We start from the raw sequence: 23,279 nt of genomic DNA on the forward strand, positions 1-23,279 counted from the left end.
TGATCTCAAATTTTCCAGGCTCTAGAATTGTAAGAATTAAATGTCTATTGTTTAAACCACCCAGTCTACGGTATTTTGTTAGAGCAGCCCAAGCAGACTGAAAAAGGGCTCACTGGAATTTCTGAAAATATTTGGATTCTTTGATCATTTGAATACTTCTGCCATAGGGGAATTGAATTTAATGTGACATTCTAGATTTCACCCAAATACAAACATTATGATGGAATCAGCAAAAGTTTTATTTTGTTGAGCTGACAGACCTTGAAATATCCTTCTCCCGAAAGGTGATTGATCAGACTCTAATCAGACAATGGGATCACTCAGGCCGTAGGTCAGATAGGAATAATGTTCATTTAAAGCTGTTACGTGAACATCAGTCAGAGACCTGCTAGTATGAGGCCGTACAAATTCTAATTATCATTTGAGAAACATGAGGGGAAATCCCCTGTTTTTATGTCTTAGAAAATCTATAGGCTTTACAGGATAGGTCTTCTAATACTACAGAGCACTTTTTTCCCTGGTAGATCCAAGAAACCCTTGAAAAAATGGACCTTTTGCTGAAAATTGAAGGACGTAAATGATCTATAACATTTAATCCTGAAAATATGACACCTCCTGATAGGCAAAATGAAATCAAAGGAGCCACCTTTCACATCCTGCATATTGCTTCACTTTATTGGTAAAGAAGATGGGGCGACGATTCTGGCTCTGGGGCTTGGGGCTCTCCTCCTCTCGTGCTCTCCACTCTGCCTCCATGCAGCCCTGATTTTGCTTGATTTTTAGAATGAAGTGTCCCCTTCTGGCTCTGGAGTCAGACCTAGGTTGGATACCTTAGCAAAGGCTGAAATCACCCATCAGTATGCCTGCTGGCATCCAGGAGAGAAGCACCCATGGACTCTTCATATAAGGATGACTTTTGAATGTCATTCTTCCCTTTTGAGTAATATGGGGTTTTTTTCTCCCTATTATTAAGTGTCATATCATCAACTTAAATAGTTGATGGGGAGAAAAGGCAAGTGCTCTTTGTTTTACTTTGTTTTGTTCAGGTTTTCCCAAAGATTTCAGGAAATTTCTCATCACTTACCAATAAATTAGGGCAGGTTTGGATGAGTACTGACAGAGCAGAAGGTTAACAATTTCTGAGTGCACCAGGTGCAGTTAATTAAACATTAATTTTTTTCTTAAAATCAGTTACACATGCATTTGGCTGTCAATAGTCCAAAAGTTCTTAGAAAACCAGAGTTTTCCAGATCCCCTCATCCCATTTTTCATGTATCAGAAACAAAACTTTTCATGTCTTTTGGCTTTTTTTTTTTTTTTTTGAGTAATCACTTCCAATATCTACATTGCCACTTTCTTGATTTTCCAGTTCTAGGCACTACCGACTTATTTCTCACTATAAAAGATGAAAATTTAATTCTCCCATATCTCATCCCCCAAGCACACACATCTTTACATCTCTCCGCCCTCCCAGTATGGTTACATAGTTACTTTGGTTAAATCAGTCTTCAATGTTCACAATATTGTGACAGTTGAGCCATTTGGTGTATGATAAGTACTTTTTCTTCTCTACACAAGTTTTTCTTTCTTTGGAGTTAATAATTATCTGGATTTTTTTGCTTTGTTTTCTATATATTTACCACTAATAAAAATCCAAACTCTTCACCAATTATGTGAATTTTCTCTCAATAAAATTTGATGCAGCAGGTGGAATATCAACTAATCTTGAAGACTTCCAGAGCCTTCTGCCTGCTCTGATCTGGGCAGGATGGCTTGCTCAACCCAGGACACAGCTCTCATCCTGAACTGTCATCCTGAAGATAATATATACTCTCTCAAATTACATCTTCATTTGCTAAATCTCATGTCTTCATTTTTTTTTTTTTTTTTTTTTTTTGGTTTACGGCTTCATTTGGTGTATCACAGCCTCTAGTAAATTCCTCAGAAAACGTGCACGGAAGGGAAGTAGATTTTTAGAGACCTTTCATGTCTAAGAAAAAAATATTTATTTTCTTTACCCTTGACTTTATTGACAATTGGCTGGGTATAGATTCCAGGTTGGTTGATTAGCAGCAAACCTAGCCCTTGGCAACCATCATTCTATTCTTTGTTTTCCTGAGTTTACCTACTTAGATATCTCATGTAAGTGGGATCCTGCAGTATTTGTCCTTTTATGACTGCCTTGTTCCACTCAGCAGAATGTTCTCAAGGTTCATCCATGTTGTCACGTATGGCTGAAATTCCTTCTTTTTAAAGGCTAAATAATATTCCATTGTATGTATATACCACATTTTTTAATCCATTCATCCATCAATGAACATTTAATTTGTTTCTACATCTTGGCTATTATGATATGAATAGTGCAGCAGTCAGAACAGGAGTGCTAATATCTTTGAGATTCTGATTTCTTTTTTTTAAAGATTTTATTTATTTATTTGAGGGAGAGAGAGCAGGAGTGAGGGGAGTGGCAGAGGAAGAGGGAGAAGCAGACTCCCCGCTGAGCAGGGAGCCTGACATGGGGCTCAATCCCAGGACTCCAGGATCATGACCAGCTGAAGGCAGATGCTCAACTGAATGAGCCAACCCAGGGGCAACCCTGATTTCAATTCTTTTGGATAAATATTCGGAAGTAGAAATGCTGGATCAGGGGCACCTGGGTGGCTCAGTCATCGAGCATCCACCTTCGGCTCAGGTCATGATCCCAGGGTCCTAAGGTCGAGCCCCGTGTCGGGCTCCCTGCTCCACAGGAGACCTGCTTCTCCCTCTCCCATGCCCCTCTGCTTGTGTTCCCTCTCTCGCTGTCTCTCTCTCTGTCAAATAAATAAATAAAATCTTAAAAAAAAAAAGAAATGTTGGATCATATGGTAGTTTTATTTTTAAGTTTGTAAGGAACCTCCATACTTGGTTTCCAGGCTACGCTATTTTGCATTCCCACCAACAGTGCAGAAGGGTTCCGATTTTTTTTTTTTTTTTGGGGGGGGGGTTCCGATTTTTAAGGCAATACTCTACTGTTTTCCAGCTTCCGGGATAACTTTTGAGAAGTCCGAAGTCATTCTGGCTTCTGATCCCTTGTATGTTACCTTTTTTTTTTTTTCAGGAAACCAAAAGAATCATCTTTTTGTTTGCAATGTTATGAAATTTCAGTGTGGAAACTCACATCCTTCGGTTCTAGAAACTTGTACTAGTTGATTAACAGATTCCTTCCCTCTAATTTCATTTTCTCCCTATCTCTTTCTCTCTCTTTCTTTGATACTGTTTTTAATCTAGTTGCTTAACCTCCTAGATCTGTTCTGTTCAATATCACAGCTGCTAGACACCTGTGGCTTCTCACATTTACATTTAAATTAATTGAAATTAAATAGATTTTTAAAATTCACCTCAGTCCCACTAGCCCCACTTCAAGTATTCAATAGCCACATGTAGCTTGTATATACCGTATTAGCACAAATATAGAACATTTCCAACATCACAGAAAATTCTAGGACAAGGCAGTCCTAGATGGTCCTCAAATCTTATCTTTTTTTTCTATTTTCCACATCATTGTCAGTCTTCTCTAATTTCTGAAAGATTCCTCAACTTAATCTTCCAATATTTCTATTGAAATTAAAAAAAAATCATTATCTTTTTAATTTCCAAGCTTTTTTTAAAATTTGGAATTTAATTTTTTTTATTTCTTTTTTTTCTACATCACCCTATATTTGTCTCATGGATTTAATATCTATTCTTATGTGTCTAGAGCTATTGAATATTAAGCTTAAGTTTTGTTATTCCCAAAGAGTTTCTTCTTACTCCAGGTAGAATTTTCATGTGTTTATATTGGTTCATATCCTTTATATTAAAAGATTTTAGTAGAAGTCCAGGCAGTTTTTGATATTTGCTCATATTTAAGAGTGGAACATGATAAATCTGAATGGAAGGTCTAAGCACAGGAGTAAGATGTGCTCTTTGCTCTTTGTTATAGGGTGATTTGGCTGAGCCATCTCCATGAGCAAACCCTGCTACCAACATATTTAGAACTTTCCTCGTGCGCTGTCCATATCATTTTGAAAGATTCTTCCAAACTCTCATCGACAGAGTATAGACTTGGCTGCTAGTGTTCTAGGAGCCAAATTGAGAAAGCAGACTGGGGTCTCAGCACTTGGGATGTACACATTTATCTCCTCCTTTTTTTAGTACTGCACCTGTATCCCCAAATGTGCCTGGTTTTCTTCAGCCCAGAGACCTTCAATCTCACCCTCACGAAAGGATAAGTCTCACATTTTCAGCAAGGGTGGGGAAGTGTATTAGACACCTATTAGAGTGTGTCTAATAGACCAAAGATCTATTTTCCAGTTGTTGGGAGTGCCCATGGTTGAAGAGGGTCACTCGCCGATGATCATGCACTATTTGTGGGGACAGTCTGTCTATGGTGATTGGTTAGTGTGAGTGTCCAGGCCTTTCACCCAACTCAGGACAGTTATGAGAGGTCGTCCTGTTACAATACCAGAACCCAAAGTCTTCTGCTCCATTCTGCTTTCTTTCCTTCTCACACAGATAGTGATCCCACTAATACTTGCTTCCCAGGGCACTGGATAGTTTGGGAAGGGCAGTTGTCTGGTTGCACAAAGGAAGGGAAGAAATCTGTGAATTTAGATGCTTCTTAAAAATACCTTCAAATAACATTCGTGTTTTAACTTTGCCATCATTGTCACTTTCAAAGGAAACTATTCTTGAGCTTTTGGAAGGCGCTGCAGTGGAAATCACATTGCTTCTGAGCTTTTTACACTACTGGTTAGGATTTAGGTTTCCCAGATCCATTCAGTCAGTTCGCACTCATCAATTTGCTTTTCAGTTTCTAAAATTTTGTTGCTATTATTTTTGACCTGTAGGTTTATGTCTTTTGTTAAAAAATCTTTCACTGTCATTTTAGTGACATTTTGGAAATATGTACATTTAGTTGGCCAGTTTCTTGAGGTAGACTTTACTCTGCCTCTGGAACTTCTGACATTTTTATTTGCAGATCATAGTGTATAGTAAAGAGAAATATTCATCATTAAAGCTTTCTGGTTGCACTAATCCCAGAAAGGAGAGGAGGTAGGTAAGAGATTGTATATCTTGAAAGTTGATATATTGTTAAGTGATGGGAAACTAACTATCATATTGAAGTTCAGTACAGAAGAAGTTATTACAGATTTTGCAATTATAAAATGATATAAATGAGTCTAGATTGAAAAATAGACATTATCTCAAGGATCATGGTGGCTCACAAATTGAATGATAGTCGTAACTGTCTTTAACAGCCATCCTGATGGGGTAAAATACATAAAATGCAGGCACTTAAAAGCTATCCTTTTATTAAACTCCGTATTGATGAGATATAATATGCTTTAGTATGTACTGTTCTAGACTCAAAAGGAGTAGAATGAACTTCAAGAGGGCTTAAAGGAAAATGGCAAATATGATTATAAGGTTGGGGATAGGGAGAACCTAAGTAGTAAGCAGAAAAACATGCAGTTTATTCAGAAGAGAATTACATGATTTTCTAATGGCCCTAAAGCATATAAAGCAATACTCATTCGTTTTCACATTTTTAAGTGCTTTATCTGAGAAAATTTAATGGGATAATTGGTGGGTAAAAGTACCTTATTGATAGCAGGCCTTTCAATGTTAGTTTTCTTCTTTCTTAAAGGATCTAAGAAGGATAAAATGGTCTTTAACTTCAACAAAAAGGAATGAAATTTTATGTAAGAATTCCCTAGAAGTATTATTGTAAAATGGGTTTATTGCTTTAAAAACATGTACTGAAATTTACATAGAAGAAGGAATGGATGCATTATATCAGTGAATGTATGCAAGAGGATTTTCTTAGTATAATGAAGCTAAGAATCATGTAATTCTTCAGGTTTTTTCTGTATTTTCCTCATTTTTTTCATGCATGACTATGTGACATTTTTGTAATGGATACAGTGATTATATATTCTTTTATACCATGATATAGAAACCCTCTAATGTAGAGATTATAGGAGATCAAACTCTGAAGCTAACCAAGGCTTGGGTTTGAGTCCCGGCCTCACTACTCACCAGCTTTGTGACGGTGGGCACCCTACTTAACTCTTAAACACATTGATGATAATATCGCCTACACTACAGGGTTGTTGACAGGATTAAGTTTATAAATATACGAAAGCATTTAGAAGAACAACTGGCTTATGGTAAGCATTCAATGATGTTAGATATTATTTTTATTCCAAAAAACACTTAAGGCAACTTACAAAATTATAGATTAGGAAGGTTTTTAAAAGTAAAAAGAATTTAGGCAAAGGGTAGAAAAGAACAAAATGAAGCCTAAAAGAGCTAAAAATTTGATATTAATTTATTAATATTATTAAATATTATTATTAAATGTCTAGCACAATTTAAAAAAGGAAAATATGGCTGAATATAATAATTATAGTAGCTAGAAATAAATTTTCAAAACTCATATCTGACCTAAAGGAAATCTTTCCCCAGGATTCTCATAAAGGGGTCACTGGATTATTTAACTTTTTTTAAACATAAAATGTAAAAAAGTTATACAATCTCCACTCTTAAATGCTCTTAAAACTAAATTTGTAAATATTAATGAGTACCCAAGGGTCCAGACTTCCTTAGGGTAAGCAAGTATGCTTTTTGTTTTCTAAACTACAAAAATCAAACACAGCTGCATGACAAAAATGCTTCAATGCAGGGACATACATCCCCTCCTCCCCCCCCCCCCCCCCCCGTGAGTTATAGGTAAACAAATCAATAGCTGGAGAAATGTTTTCAAAGTTAACTCTGCATTTCTATTTTCTGTATTCATCCCCTTACCTACCCCATGGTGAGTCTTCCTATAATTGATGAATGTGTCCCAAATTACATTCATTTAAATATTATTTTCCTTACTTGTCATACTTATATAACATTTGTACATATTTTTAAAACATTTACTTCCAAACAACTCTCTTATTTGTATTTAGACCATTGTAATAATACCTGCACATTGATTACATTTTGTTTGTTTGTTTGTTTTTCTAATCTATATGTTAGTATAATATTTTTCTTTAAGAAGTGTTTGGGTGTCCTTTAAAATCACTGCGCACTACCAGCAATACTCGTGACTTTTACTACTCTTTGGGAAACATTAGATTAAAAGAATAATCATTGACATACATATTCACATTAAAGTTTATTTTAAAATGTGAAGTTAATAATATCCAACATCGAAGTGAAAACTATATTCCCTTGTTAAATGAAAAAACAAGAAGGGAAGTTTTGAGGATACATTTACCACTTAAAATAAAGCCATGCCTACTTAGCTGGAATGGTGAATGCCTTTCCTGATTCCTTACTAGGATAATGTTGTATTTTACCCACAAATTTCAGCCACTGTTAACATACCAAAATTATCTAAAGTAATAAATTGAGGGGCGCCTGGGTGGCTCAGTCCTTAAGCGTCTGCCTTCGGCTCCGGTCATGATCCCAGGGTCCTGGGATCGAGCCCCGCATCGGGCTCCCTGCTCTGTGGGAAGCCTGCTTCTCCCTCTCCCACTCCCCCTGCTTGTGTTCCCTCTCTCGCTGGGTATCTCTCTGTCAAATAAATAAATAAAATCTTAAAAAAAGTAATAAATTGAGTGAATCCTCCCTATTTTTTAAATTGTTTATTTAGCATCATTATAGCTGTCTTTCAATTAGTCTTTTTTTTTTTTATTTAAATTCCAGTTAGTTACCATACATGTAATATTTTAGTTTCAGTCGTACAATATGATTCAACAATTCCATCAAAACCCGGTACTCAACACAAGGGCACTCATTAATCCCCATCACCTATTTCACCCATCCCCCACACCCCTCCTCTCTGGTAACCATCAGTTTGTTCTCTCTAGTTAAGAGTCCAGTCTGTGTCTTGGTTTTCCTCTCTCCTTTTTTTTTCCCCTTTGCTTATTTGTTTTGTTTATTAAATTCTACATATGAATGAAATCATATGATATTTGTCTTTCCCTGACTGATTTATTTCAGTTAGCACAATATACTCTAGCTCCATCCACGTCCTTGCAAATGGCAAGATTTCATCCTTTTTTTTAAGGCTTAATGAGAATCTAATAAGTGAAATAGCCACTTGTGTCCTGTGCTCATTTTTGCCAATAAGGTAGGTTTGAAAGTCTATCTCTTTGTTTTTAATTTGAACTTTCCTAATTAGTAATTAGGTTGAGTCTTTTGATATGTTTATGACCAATTCATGTTTCATCTCCTTTGACTTGTTTATGTCTATTGAAATTTTTTTATGTCGAGTTGTCTGTATTTTTGTGATTTGTAGGAATTCCTTACATATTCTTTTTTTAAGGATTTTATTTATTTGAGAGAGAGAGAGAAAGAGCACATGAGTGGGGGGAGGGGCAAAGGGAAAGGGACAAGCAGACTCCCCATTGAGTGGGGAGCCTGACCTGGAGGCTCGATCCCAGGACCCCGAGATCATGACCTGAGCCAAAGTCAGATGCTTAACTGATTGAGCCACCCAGGCACCCCTCCTTACATATTCCTGATACTAATTATTAGCCTGTTTTTAGGGGATTACAAGTATCTTCTCCAGACTTTTGAAGGATGGACCTACCAATTTTACATCTCTGCCACCCATAAATGTCTGAGTAACAGGCTCTTGTTATTGTCTGGCAATTCCAAGTACAGGAAAGTCCTTTGACTAAGGCTGTGTTAGCCCAGGGGAGCCAAGAGTGATAAGAGAGGACTGCGTTCAGTCTGAGGGTGCTATACTCCACAGTTGTCCGAGTCATACTGTATAATGGATGACATGAAGAACAAGACTTCTACTTCCCTAAATGAGGTGGACCTCTGCACACATTCAGATCACATGTAGAAGTGCTCTTGCCTCATGTATGGAGGACTGGCTCGAGAGACACAATTGAACTTCTCGAATATCTGATGTATTGATCACTCATAGTCTTTTTGTCTGCAATTGTGCCCACTGGTGAGACCCTTTTGCAGCATTCATGGAAGCTTTCATCATATTCTGTCATTAGAAAATAATTCAAGTCCTTCTGCTAAGTACCTTGAGTGATCTAACTTCTTCTTCTGTCTTTTAGATAAATGACCCTTGTATCACTTACCCCGGTGGTTACTATGTCTCACTATTCCACTGTATGTTGCTTCCACTGGCATTTGTCAACCTAGTGATCATTCACCTTTTTGTTCTTACTGCATTGTCTTTTAATAAATAAGAGTTCCAAGTTGAATGTAGTCAAACATAAGTTATATTTTTAGTATCAAGTTTAAGAAAATCTTTCCTACACCAGAGTCAGTAGAGATTATTTACCTATATTTCTTTCTTTTTAAAAATGTGCTTAATTCTCTTTGAATTGATTTCTGTCTATCATGTGACGTAGGAACCCAAATACATTTTTATTTATAAATGGATGCTTAATATTTCCAAGTTCATTTTAGTAAATAGCCCACCTTTTCGACATTAGCGTATACAATGCAAGCTCTGTCATGTATCAGGTTTTCACATACATACATGTATGGTTCTGGACCCCCTATGCTGTTCCACTGGTTCATTTTTTCATTGATATGTTTATCTACAACAATATATTATACTATAAGTTTACTATAAATACTCATACGGGTTTCCCTATTTGGTTCATCATTGTCAGAACTGTCAGCTATTTTTGCAATTCTGTTATTTCATACAAATTTTAAAGTCCGCTTGCTGGGTTCCATAAAAAAATACAAACAAGAAAAATCAAAAGAAAAAAAAATCTTGTTGAGATTCAGGATTTTCATTGGAATTTCACTGGATCTATTCATCCATTATGGGTTAGCTGATGTTTTTGCAATATTAAAATTTTATTCATGTGTAAATATTTTATTGAACTTATTTAGATATTTATTTAGATAGTCTTTAATGTCTTTCAATAAGGACAAAATTTTCTTCCTAAAGTTCAGGCACATTTTTTGCTAGGAATCTTTTTTGTTTGCTATTACATATAGAATTTTTTTAATTGCATTCACTTACAGTTTGTTGTTCATGTACAGAAATGTAATTGACTTAGAATTTTTTTTTGGAATTGTCAATTTTGCTAAAGTCATTAATAAATATCAGTAATTTCTCTGTAGATTGTTTCGGGCTTTGTGTAAGCAATTATATCATTTGAAAATATGAAAATTTTGTTACTTTCATAACAATCTTTACTTTTATTTTTCCCTTCTTATGCCACTAGTCAGAGTTGCTAGTGTACTGCTAAACAGAAATGGGCAGCAATGTGTTTATTTATCTTGATTCTGATTTTTAGAGGAAATAATTTTGGCATTTCAGTTGATTATTATATTGGCTATTTTTCTAAAATTTTTTGGTAGACATAACCTTAGTCAAAAAGCAGAAGATTTCCTTATTTGTACTTTTGCCATGAGCTCTACAAAAATATTTTTTAATGTGTATTCTGGTGGAACTCCTGAACTTAGGGATGAGCATATTTTCTCTTTTTATCAGTTAATATGGCAATTTATTAATAGACTTTCTAATGTTGAAACTTCCTTTGCTGTGATAAATTCAATTTGCTCAGAATGCAATTGTTGCTTTTTTTCATTGTTGGATTCAGTTTGCTTTTATTTAGAATCTTTGCATCTACATTTATTGTGAGATTAGCTTGTCATTTTCTTTCCCTTGCTTTATAAGCTATCCTTACCTGGTTTTAGTGCCAAGATTATATAATTTTTCTATCCCCTGAAAGAATTTGTTGAAGATTGAGTTTATAGGTTTATTAAATGTTTGGGAATACTCATCCATAAAATCATTTGAGTTTAATATTTGTGGGGAAAATATTTAAGCAAGTGATTTGCTATGTTTAACTCAAGATAATTCAAGATAATTCAAATTTCCTTTCTCTTCTTGAGTCAATTTTTAAAAATTTTTCTACAAACTTTCCATTTCATCTAATTTAAAAAAATTATTGGCATAAAGGTTGTTTTTTATTATATTACCTCCTTAATCTCTGCTGTACCAGCTGTCATTTCCTCTTGTTCATTTCTTTCTTTCTTTTTTTTTTTTAAGATTTTATGTATTTATTTGACAGAGAGACACAGCGAGAGAGGGAACACAAGCAGGGGGAGTGGGAGAGGGAGAAGCAGGCTTCCTGCTGAGCAGGGAGCCCGATGTGGGGCTCAATGCCAGGACCCTGGGATCCTGACCTGAGCCGAAGGCAGATGCTTAATGACTGAGCCACCCAGGCGCCCCTCCTCTTGTTCATTTCTAACACTACAGTTTCTAACAGGAAAGTTTTGCTGTTAGTGAATGATCTATGTTTTTGGCTGAAGTTTCTGTATCTTATCTCCATTTTTTCAAGAGTTCAATGGATAAAACATTCTAGGTTGGCACTGATTCTTATCAACAGTTTGAAGATAGTGTTGAATTCTCTTTAGGCTTTTACTGTGTTGAGAGGAGAGCTGCCAGTCAAATTGGCTTCCATTTGCAGATAAAGTCATTTCTCTAAGACTGCTTTTAAGACTTTCTCTGCATCTAGTATTTAATTTCACAATGACATTTCTAGGTTTGGTTTCTTTCCATTTATTCTGTTCAGATTTTGGGGGGCTTCCTAAATCTGAATATTGAGTTGCATTAATTTTGAAAATTCCTTAATATTTTATTACCCACCATTCTCTTCTCTCTTTCTAAAAGCCCACATATTTTAGATCTTTTTATTCTAACCACTATTTCTCTTGACTTTTTTTCATGTGTAATACATTGTAATACACTGGTTTTCTTCATTAACCATTAGAGGTTGCTATTTTCCTTTTCAATACTTTTATTCTCTCTGCCTGTTTTGCTACTTTATTTTACCTTGTTACCTATGACCTCCCATATGCTTAAAAATCCCCATTTGCCTACTAAATCTTGGATTATTGCTGGAGTTTCCCTAGCTCAAAAACTCTCTCTCAGTAAATAAATTTTTAAAAAATCACTCTAAACTAATTCCAAATAGCCACAAGTTCATCTCTTAATGCCACTCAGTTCAGTCTTTCATGTGCCCACCTTAATCTCTATTCTGGTTAAATTCACTCAAAAGTGAATCAGACATGGCCTCTGCCTTCATACATCTCAGAGTCTAGAAGGAGAAAAGGAACACAATAAAGAAACAACTGCATAGACCAATGAGCTCATAAGCACCATTTATAGCTTCCAAAGTTTCTCCTCAATATAATCAGTCATTTTAGCAGCTTTCTAGCTAATAAATATTCATCTCACCTCCCATCTTGCATCAACATTAATATGAATGTTTGCTATGAAATGCTAATACTTAGGCAAAAAATTTGATTTTCCACATTGAGTCTGTACATATTTTTCTCAAGAACTGAAAGATGTATTTTTAAAGTAGATTAAATAAAATTGAGTTACCACATAATTTCAAGAAATTGAAGCAATTAGATGAACATTTCAGTAGACATTTATCTAGTGAAACTTCTATGTTCTTTCTGAGCCAAAATCATTCCCCCACGAAATGTGTCAAATAGATACATTCAAAGCCTCATGGAATTTGGGGGAAGCCCATTGTGGAGACAAGCAGGATTGCTCAGTGGGGCTCCCAGACATTCTCCTTGTCGGCAAACAAGCTAGCTGGGATGGACAGCTGATTTTTACTGGTGTGAGAGGCGGAAACTAAACTCAAACCCCCTGAAACTGGGGACCCAGGCCCTCTCTTCAGGGCACCCGATGTTTCCCACCCCTTCTCTGAAAGGCTGCCACCTAAGCTCTTGGCACTCAACAGTCTGTTTTTCTCACACTGGCAAAGCCATCACCACACTAACCCATATAAAAAGAAATGCAAAAAGGGAAACCACTCCCACACCACCACCCTCTGCAGCACAAACCCACAATGTCCTGCCTGTCCTAAGTATGCCTCTCCATAAAATGCTGATGCCAGAGACACAGGAACCTGCAGATCTTTCTGTCCTATGGTTTCCAGCTTGTCCAGTGATTGTACCATATTATTCATGACAGTAGCATGACAGCTATAATCCCTGAATTGGGAACATTCCCTAATACCAACATCCAGGTGAATTCTGTTGGATATAGAGAATATCACTAAGACCACATATATCCAGCCAGAGAGGGTCCAGTTATATGGCTTTTTAAAATTCTCAGCCTGAATTTATTAATCTTCTTAATACCCATTTGTCTGGTGTCTCTATTAGTTGGCCATTCAATTGCAAAAAGGTTTTAATGTTAAATTCACCCCCAAAATGGTTAAAATCATGTCTCCATTCTTGAGGTAATAAAACTATAATACTTTTTATAAGAATCAGACTAATAAGGTATTAGTTTCATAAAGATTTGTCCAAGGATGACAAGTTACAAGAAAAAATTCAGTGCACAGGTATGTTTTAATTGGTTACAAAATATTTAAAGTTTTAAAATGGAATGACTCTGTGTGAAGCATGCCATGTGTATTAGGCCTCAGTATCCACCATAGTCTATCACAAATTTCACTCATCTTATTATCCCATGGTCTCTAAAGGCAACTTAGTTTGTAATTCCTGGCTTTCACTATTTGCCTTTAGAAGATTATAAAAAAAAAAAAAATGAAATGATGATAGTGAAAATGTATAGAAAACCCAAAGGACTTTTTCTCTTTAATATAGATAATATAGATGAGATAAAGATTCTTTAATCACCTTAAGCATCTGCCTGGACTCTTCATTTCTTATTTCATCATATATTTGACAAAGAGTTGCTATAGATCTCCTGGAGGCAGAAATCGATATCCTCAGAAAAAGTATCAATTTTTACAATAGTTCTCCCATTTGACAACTACTCTCTATTAGGATTTTTGCATCTGTTTCTTCCATTACACAAACAAAAACAAAGCAGGCAAAATATTTCGGAAAGTGAAGGGAACATTATTACAATGTTCCACATTGAAAATGAAAATACTCAAAGTATACAAAAATCATCTCAGATGTAATTAATCTGGGGCTTAATGTTTTGGAGAATATTTATATATATATTTTTAAATGCCTTTTTTTAAACGCTTTCTGTTATCTTAAAAATACTGACCAAATTGAGATTCCCAGAAACTGAAAGATAAACAGAAAAATCAAAAGAACAAGAAATTGACCAATAGCAGAGATTCTGTTTGAAGTGAAAGGGCCACTTAAGGGCCAGCAGTAAGAACACATTCTGAGAGGGAGCTGACTTTGGGTAAATACATGTCAAATTGTCTTTGACTTGAATCAAGCACAACAGAGCCAAACAATATATTCATCAGAATGTACACCTGAGACATGCAGCTTTGATAGTTATGATCTGATGATTTTGAAAAAGCAAGAAGGCTATGTTGTTTTCTCTCTGAATAATAAAACTTGCTAAATTGGACATCATTTCTACATTCATTTATTCATCCATCCATCCCTCAAACATTTCTTGAGAACTTCCTGAGTGTTAGACACTCAACACTACATGTGTTGGGGATACGACCGGGAAGGAGAGTGGCAGAGCCTATTCCCTGATGAAAACTAAATTTTAGTGGAGGACAGAACTATTACAACAGAAACTAGCTATTGCAAGAGGTTGTTTCAGATCATAGCCAATGCTAGGAAGACAATCAACAAGCTGATGTACCAGAGTGGCTGGAGGTGGGCTCCTTCAGACAGGGTGGTCACAGAGGCCTTTCTAGGAAATGTGTCTGGCACAAGTCTTCTCAAATTCGGATGCACAGGTGACTCACCCGAGAATCTTATTAAAATGCAGATTCTTCTTATTCAGAGGGTGCTGTAGGGCCTGAGATTCTGCATTTCTCATGAACTCCTGGGTGATGTTGATGTGTCAGGTCCTCAGACCTCACATTGAATAATAAGGACTTGAAGTAAGAAATGAGAACGGTAAAAAGAATTGGGTCAGGAGCTTTCTATTTTGATGACAATCACATGTAGAGGCTTGGGGAAGGAACTGCAAGAAGCCCAGCCTTCTGTCCACTTCATTTCCAAATTTCTATCATTTGTTTCATAGGAGGTCCCAGGGCATGGTGGAAAGATACCTGCTCTGAGACCAGGCAGTTCTGGGCTTCAATCCTGTCTCCACCTCCTCACGGCACTGAGGTTTTGGACAGTTCGCTTGCTTGCACTTTTTTTTTTAAGTTTTACTCTTCTCCATTCTAGTAGAATCCTTGGATAATCTGTCTGGCTTATAGAAAATCATCAGTAAATATAGACACTCTAGCTTGGCTGATCCAACCTCACTTCCAAGCCCTCTTTCTTTTGGCTATTTCTACTCTAAAGGTGTGAAAACTTTAAAAATAGACTGGAAAACTTTGATTTCCCAGCCTTTCTTCTAGCTAGAGATGGCCATGTGAAAGAGTTATAGTCAATGACATCTTGATGGAAATCCCCAGACACTCCTTCCTGTCCACAAAGACAAAGCCTCAAAAGGAGAAGCCTTTGCTCTCTGTCTTTCACTATCCTTTCTGTCTCAACAGAAATGAGTTCTAAAGGTGCAACAGGCATCTTACAACCACGAGGTGACAAGAATGAGAATGAGGTGCAGGCTGGCTCAGTCGGAAGAGCATGCAACTCTTGATCTCGGGGTTGTGAGTTCAAGCCCCATGCTGGGTGTAGAGGTTACTTAAATAAATAAAACTTAAAAATGAAAAGAATGAGAATGACAAGCAGCACGTGAAGACAGCAGAACAGAAAGGCAGAAAAGAGCCTGTGAGTGCCGATCAGTATGTCATCACCATTCCAAACATGGGCTGCTCAGCTCCAGACCCCTCGCAATATGAGAAAATAAAGCCCTTACTGGGTTAAGCTTATGTTGTTAGGTTTTCAGGTTCTTGCAGCTAACTGTAATTGATATCTAATTGTGGAGTGCAGTTATTCATTATTATTATTTCTTCTGAAGCCACTTAGTAAGAGGAAAAGGTAGGTGCAATGTAAAACTTTTGTCATGTACTTAATACTGCCAACCTGCTGCTATCTGCCAAAGGGGAGGCTACCAACAAAGCCAATGCATTGGAATACTGGTTTGTATTACCGCCAAAGATAATGTGAGGAGCTTCACACATCAACCTCTAAATTCTCAAGACAAATCTGAAGGGTCCACTTTTTAGAAATTATAATTAAAAGTCTCCAGGTCTGGGATAACTGATGATGTTGCTTGATAATGCATAGCTCAGTGTCAACCATCATTTCAAACCAAATCTGGGATATCCTGCAAGAAATAGACAAAAATAATTGCCTTGGACCCTGTGCTGGGAACAATAAGGCACACGTTATACACTCAACCGGTTTGAATGGACAACCAGATGTATAATGAATGCACTGCTGTGAAATGAAGTTTGGAAAACTGAGGCACATGCAACTGAGTACAGAGGAAAGGAACTTTTAAAAGAAGCTGAACGCTATAAGTGAAGTTCCTTTAATAAAAGTAATTAATTAATCAGCAAGTGTGTCCTCTGTGTCTATTATATGTAAGGTACTTAGGAAATTCAAAGACTATGAAGCAGTATGCCAGGTTTAAGGCCCTTCACAGTTTGAGAAAGACAAGCTAGATGAATGAAACCAGCAGCAAAAACAGAGCTGTCTAAGGGAAGGACCCCCACTGTGAGCTCAGGTGGTTCAGGTAAACTGATGACAAAGAAAAGAGGTAGGATTCTGGGGCACCTGGGTGGCTCAGATGGTTAAGCATCTGCCTTCGGCTCAGGTCATGATCCCAGGGTCCTGGGATCGAGTCCCACATCGGGCTTCCTGCTGGGCGGGGAGCCTGCTTCTCCCTCTGCCTCTGCCTCTCTCTCTCTCTCTCTCTCTGACTCTCATGAATAAATAAATAAAACATTAAAAAAAAAAAGAGGTAGGATTCTCCTAGTGACTAGGAGTGACAAAGACAATTCAAGTGAGGAAAAATCTGAGAACTGGGTGTGGAGAAAAAAGAGGATGAATTATATTAGTTGAGCGTGAACAAATCAGCTTGGTTTGTCCAGATACTTCAAGAAGGTTAACATGAATGGTTGTTAGAAAATGGGTTGCAGGGGTAATTTGAACGTAGACCTGTTTTCATAAAAGCACATCTGTTTAGAGTAAAAAGAGGAGGTGCTGCCCCCTTCCTTCCTCATCACACAGCCTTTCCTCTGTGCATGCACGCCCCCATGTCTCCCTATGTCCAAATCCCCTCTTCTTATGAGGACACCAGTCAGACAGGATGAGGGCCCACCATCACAGCTTCTTTTCACCTTAATTACCTATTTAAAGGACCTATCTCCAAATGCAGTCCCATGCTGAAGTGGTGAGTTTAAGACTTCAACATATGATTTGGGGAGCACACAATTCAGCCCATAACTGTCCCCAAGCCAGAAACTTGGAATCAGTCTTCCTTCATCTCTTTCTGTCAAGTCCTACTTATTCTAATGGTGAGTTCTAGCTCCACCTAAACTCCTTAGAAAGACATAATAAAATGTTAACTAACTGGAATTTAAATGAAAACTTGAAAAAAAAACACATAATAAAATATTAAAGACTTAAGCTCTGCCTTCCTATGTAGAGATAAACTTCAACTCCCTGACTTTTATAATCTGCTTCCAAAAGAGGGTCAACTATTTGCTAGTCCAGCTCCTGTAATTAACATCCCTCCATTCAGTGTATCAAACTCCACTCATCTTTCAGATTTGCTTCAATAGTACTTTTCCTACGAAGTTCTTGACTCTGCTCCAATTCTCACTGACCCCACCCTAACTCTTTCCCTTTTCTAGAAAGAATTTACCATTTCTGCCACTCTACTATCACTGAATATACTATATCACAAATACTGGATTTGTGTCCTTTTGGGAGAGAAAAAAAAAATCCCAATAAAAGAATGTACATTCTGGAGTTTGATTACATGAATGTAAATCTTAGTTCTATTAAGATTTTTTTTTACTCTATCAACTTTATCAAGTTACTTAAGTTCACTGGTAAATGGGAATAAGAATAATGCCTCATTCATATGGTTATAATGAGAAATAAGTGAAGTTTCTGTTGGTATGAAGCAGAGACTGAATAAGAGCTAGGTATTAAAATAAAACAGAGAGAATATAACAATTACCACAACTATCTTTTACTGAGACTATTACATTTCATCCTGTGTCTAATGTGATTTGCATATATTATTTCTTATAAACCTTGATAAAATTGATACATACATTGGGACTCACGAAAGGGGACCCAGTGGCCTGACATGGAAACCTATGCAGCCTTCACTTACGGGAAATACCCGTCAAGGAATCTAGACATACTCCAAGCACAATCCTCCCAATCAGCTTTAGCTAGCTTACCTTACCCTAAAACATAGGACCTTGCGAGCCTCAGAGGGAAATCCCCTACACTTCCTTGCTAATCATGCCCTGTTTCCATGTTGTGCCTTCTCCCTAGAAAACTCATTCTTATCCAATATCCCTCAGGGACAGCAACCCACTGCTTGTGAGGCCCTGACACTCCCAACCCATGGAGTGCTTTCCCTTGCATAGAGGGCATCAAGCCCGTCATTCAACTGTATAATTTTTGTCATTTGACAATCTGAAACAAATGCAGACGTGTATGATTACCCCATTTTATAGATGAGAAAACTCAGTCTCTGAGAGGATAAGCAGCTAGTCTAAGATCTAATACTCAACATGTGGTGGAACCAGGCTTTGAGCTAAAGTATAGATGATCCAAAGCACACTGTCTCCATTTTGACATCCCCAAACAATAGTTCAAATCTGAAGGCAGAGTGGGTGCTCAATAAGAATTTGTCGAATTACTTAATCCACTATTAATCCGCTTTTAAGTTATATTAAAATATTTCTTACTGCTAGTAAAAGAGGTGAACAGGGTTTCACCTTACGCCGTCAGTAATGCTAGACATAGATACAGAAGTTAGTGTTTTATACACTGTTTTTAGAATGGAAGTAAAATATGTATCCCAAAAAAGGGAGGGTAATTAGGTGGTAAAAATCACCAGATCTCTGCTGAAATCCCCCACACCCTCTGTCCCTCCCTTTCCCTCTCCTCCAACTCTCCCCACCCAACACACACCCCAGATCACCTAGCTGAGAGCTACTGAGTGCACAAACAATACTTTGCATTTTATGCTGATCTCCTATCAGTGCTGTCCCTTGTATCCCATACCTTGCTAGCCCGCTCTATAAAATGTTTTTCCTCCTTTCAAATAAAACCCCAAACAATATAAGATATTAATGATTAAAGTATTTTTTAAAAATAGAAGTGCATGATTTATACCTCTTAAGGACCATCGTCTGAGCCTCGGTAGGAAATTAATCTAGTTAACACAAATCTTATTTCCACAACTCAGGGAATTTCAGTGATACATTTGTATGAGATGCAATATCGGGTGGAGTCAGGCTACATGCTCACTTAGAGTTTTCTAGTGCTATGATACAATATTGCTCCAGTTACACAGTGACATTTTAATGATTTGCAAACACTTATCCTGAAGTTCTAAAAATACCATACGCTAAGATGTGCCTTTCCTGCAAGACATGGCATCAACTGGTGGATTTTAATGTATTTTCCTCTATTAAGTACAGGTAAAAAAAAAAAGTAAAGAAATATATATCTATTTTTTTATGATCATTTTTTAACCATGTTGGCTTACAATAGTTTGCTTCTATAAAAATACTATATATACTTGTGGGACATTTATAATAAGGCAGTAACAAAAAATGTTCTTAAGTGTTCAGTACATATTAGAAATAATACATAGTCTCATATAAAGTAACAATCTTTTGAGGAAAAAGTTATAAAGCTATAAAAAATTTAGGGGCTGCTATCAAGTATTTCAAAATTCTTAAATCACATTTTGCATTATATAATTAATGTTAAAAACGTTTTGTTGATATTTTTTGCTTTAAACTTTTCAAGAGATAGAACATGACTGTATATGTTCCCTAAATAAATTGGACTATTACGGAGCATAACTGAACATATTTATTTAAATATAAATGTAAAACTCATTTTTAAAATAGAACTCTGAATTAGTAAAATTGTTATTGGCTCCAGAGTATTCAAATTCATGCCCTCCACCCCCAAATGACATGTATAGTCATTCATGTGCAAGCAGTTCTGTTAGTGTAACCCACTTGGCCTCTCTTTGCTCCTGTACTCACTTCTTCCCCGGGGCGGGGCGGGGAAGAGGAGGAACTTAATTGGATTGAGTTTGGAAGGACATATTGGTATGTATAGGGTGGCCCCTTTCTCTTTAAGGCTCAGCTGCCTTTGGGGAACACCTGATCTGCTCTGGTCTTCAAGCTTGAAATTATAACTTGGGGAGCTCTGCCTTGCCTCATTATAGTTCTGTTTGTGACTGAGGGGTAACTTTACCTAAATCTGGAGCTCACAAAGGGGAAGCTCACTTGCTGTAGATATATGTCAGACCCTCTGTTATCAGTTTTATCAGAAAGAAAGGTGATATGGAGGTCTCCTATCTGCTTTATTTTTTATTTTATTTTTTTTTTTAAATATGGAACGCTTCACGAATTTGCGTGTCATCCTTGCGCAGGGGCCATGCTAATCTTCTCTGTATCGTTCCAATTTTAGTATATGTGCTGCTGAAGCGAGCACCTATCTGCTTTATTCTTATTTCCTTATGAGTTGGTCCAGCACTTGCGTGGAGTAAAGGAGTGTTTTAATTGAGCTCTTTTCAAACCGCAAATGAGTAAGTGTATTTTGCTCCTTTTACCAATTTTCAGTCTTCGAAGACAGGGATTTCTCCCTATCTGCAGACATAACAGACCTAAGACAAAGGTGATGAGTTAAATTTTATAAAACCATTACACATGATTCTCATTTTCAAAGCAAATCAGGTTGATTAAATTGCTACCTTTGAAGCAAAAAAAAAAAGTAGTCATGTATTTCTTTTTAGTTTTATATTTCTATCTATCTACACATAAATGTGAGTGCACATAATATACATATATACATTTAATATATGAATAGTGATTTTATTCAAAAATAATCCTTACTGTGGTATAATAAAAATATATATATTTGGTCTTTATCTCCTGTTCCTGGCAAACAACACTATAAAAGTCTTGGAATTTCTGAGATGATGAGTGTCTTTTATACACTAATGAATGATTGCTGGCTGGTGGTCCCTAGATAGCTTCAGTGGTGAAATACCCAGGCAAGATCAGAGAGTTGGAACTTTCACCCCATCCCTAACCTTCTGGGAGAGAAGAGGGGCTGGAGACTGAGTTAATCACCAATGGCCAATGATGGGATCAATCATGCCTACATAATGAAACCTCCATAAAAACTCCTGGACAGCAAGCTTTGGAGAGCTTCTGAGTTGGTAAACACACCGAGGTCCTGGGAGTTTGGCACACCCAGAGAGAGCGTGGCAGCTCCACATCGCTCCTCCCCATGCCTTGCCCTACTCATCTTTTCCATTGCGCTGTTGCTGAGTTGTATCCTTTGTAACAACAGAAGTAAAGTGTTTCCCTGAGTGCTGTGAACTGTTCTAGCAAATTATCAAATCTGAAAAGGGGGATTGGAGGAGCCCCCAACTTTATCGCCAAGTTGGACAGAAGTGTACGGGTCCCCTGGGCACCCAGTGTTTGTGACTGGCATCTGGAGTGAGGGCAGTCTTGTGGGAATGAGCCCTAAACCTGTGGAGTCGGACACTAACTCTGAGCAGTGTCAGAGCTGAATTAAATGACAGGACCCCCAGCTGGTGTCCAGAAAGTTGTAGAACTGGTTCTTGGTATGGAGAAAACCCACACATGTGGTGTCATAAGTGCTGTGAGCAAATACAGTTCATACTTATCTTCTGTATTCCTATAATACTAAAGACAAAAGAAAGAAATACTAAAGACAAAAACTGTGCACACCGACTCCCACATTTTCTTTCCTCTTGCTGGACAGGTATTACACTTACTCTAATATCCAAGTAACTTTCATTGTAAGACTGTTCTTTCCTTATGTATGTAAAATATGCTTCACTATACAGTCATGCAAACACACAGGAAAATAGTCGTGTATTGGCAAACATTTTAAATGATGGAATTGTGGGTGGGGGCACCACACCATGATAGTTCTCCCTTTGAGTTGTCATTTCAAGAGATATTGTGTATTAAAACCCTCCCATACATGTTTTAAAAGAGCTGGAGTAAAAGAGTTCATTCTTAAAAAGACCTAATCATTGATATGCCAAATAGCTGGTTCTCATAAAGAACTTACTACGTAGGACATCCCTGCAATGACGATTGCTTTTTCTCTGGTCACCAAAGTATCTAATCCTACTCCTGTTTAAATGAAACAATATCAACATTTTTTCAGTGTCAATTTTTGTCACTTTGCATGAATTGCAAGGAATTTCTTCATAAGTATAAACAGAAGGTAAAAGGAAAGCAACATAGTCTTAGAATGCTTTAAAGATCATCGAAAAGCTTATCTGTGCCTTAAAACAAATTATTACACTGTTGTATACTATAAGATACAGATACATATTTGTTTGCGACAGTCCACTCTAGCAACCACTAAACTTGATTCTTAATTTTGCACATGAAATTTTCACTTCTAAGTTTTGAGCTACTGCACTTTAAATGAAACCAAGAGATACACTTTTAATCACATCATTTTAAGTTCACTATATTGCTACTGACTCATTTTTTTCCCCTAATAAAGCAAGGTGGTGTGACTCTTCATATTCTAGTAAACCATTTTCCTTCCTCATCCTATTTGCATAGGAATATGAACTTCTGGTTCCTGTCAAATGAGTCTTTATTACCAAGACGAGAATGTAAATTCATGTAATGTCTTTGTGATCTTGGAATAGGCACCAAATACCGACTGCTAACAGTTATGAATATTTATCAGTTGCTGTTTTAAGACAGCTTTTTTTTTCCCTCCCAGAGTTTTTGAGTAAACAATTTCAAAATGTTACTCCATCTGTCAATGTTTTCTGAAAACAGTACCAACCTTCTTTTTTATCTTCTGGAGTAATCTTCACTTTTGTATCTGTTATATCTTTGAATGAGGCCAGAAAAAGTACCACATCTCCTTTCTCATTCTTTATAGGAACAATATCCAATAGGCACCAAAATGGAGACCCTGCAACAGTAATAAAAATACAAATCAACCACTGCCTCATGTTTTTTCTATGAAAATCTCAATCATTAGTGGTGCAGTTAATAAAGTCCTTACTGTTTTCTTCTATCCCACACCTCCCCTCCAAAATCTTAAAAATGTCAGTTTTCAGATTCCATAAATACCTAGCCCATATGCATATCTCTTCATTCACAAATGAAATG

The 23,279-nt window shown here is 36.8% G+C and overlaps 1 protein-coding gene and 1 non-coding gene across 2 annotated transcripts in view; both read right to left on the minus strand.

The window, feature by feature from the left end:
• KCNH8 (potassium voltage-gated channel subfamily H member 8) overlaps positions 1–23,279 on the minus strand; it is a 379,220-nt gene that overhangs the window by 194,607 nt on the left and 161,334 nt on the right. The window contains exon 3 of the mRNA XM_034993931.1: positions 22,948–23,079. Within this exon, the coding sequence (XP_034849822.1) occupies positions 22,948–23,079 (132 nt within the window). The remainder of the gene's footprint in view (positions 1–22,947; positions 23,080–23,279) is intronic.
• On the minus strand, positions 20,483–20,589 carry LOC118007145. Its single transcript, XR_004678280.1, has one exon. It is a non-coding gene; the product is annotated as a U6 spliceosomal RNA (small nuclear RNA).

This window comes from Mirounga leonina, unplaced genomic scaffold (assembly GCF_011800145.1).
Source record: "Mirounga leonina isolate KUSES-001 unplaced genomic scaffold, KU_Mleo_1.0 Mir_115, whole genome shotgun sequence".
Lineage (NCBI taxonomy): Eukaryota > Metazoa > Chordata > Mammalia > Carnivora > Phocidae > Mirounga > Mirounga leonina.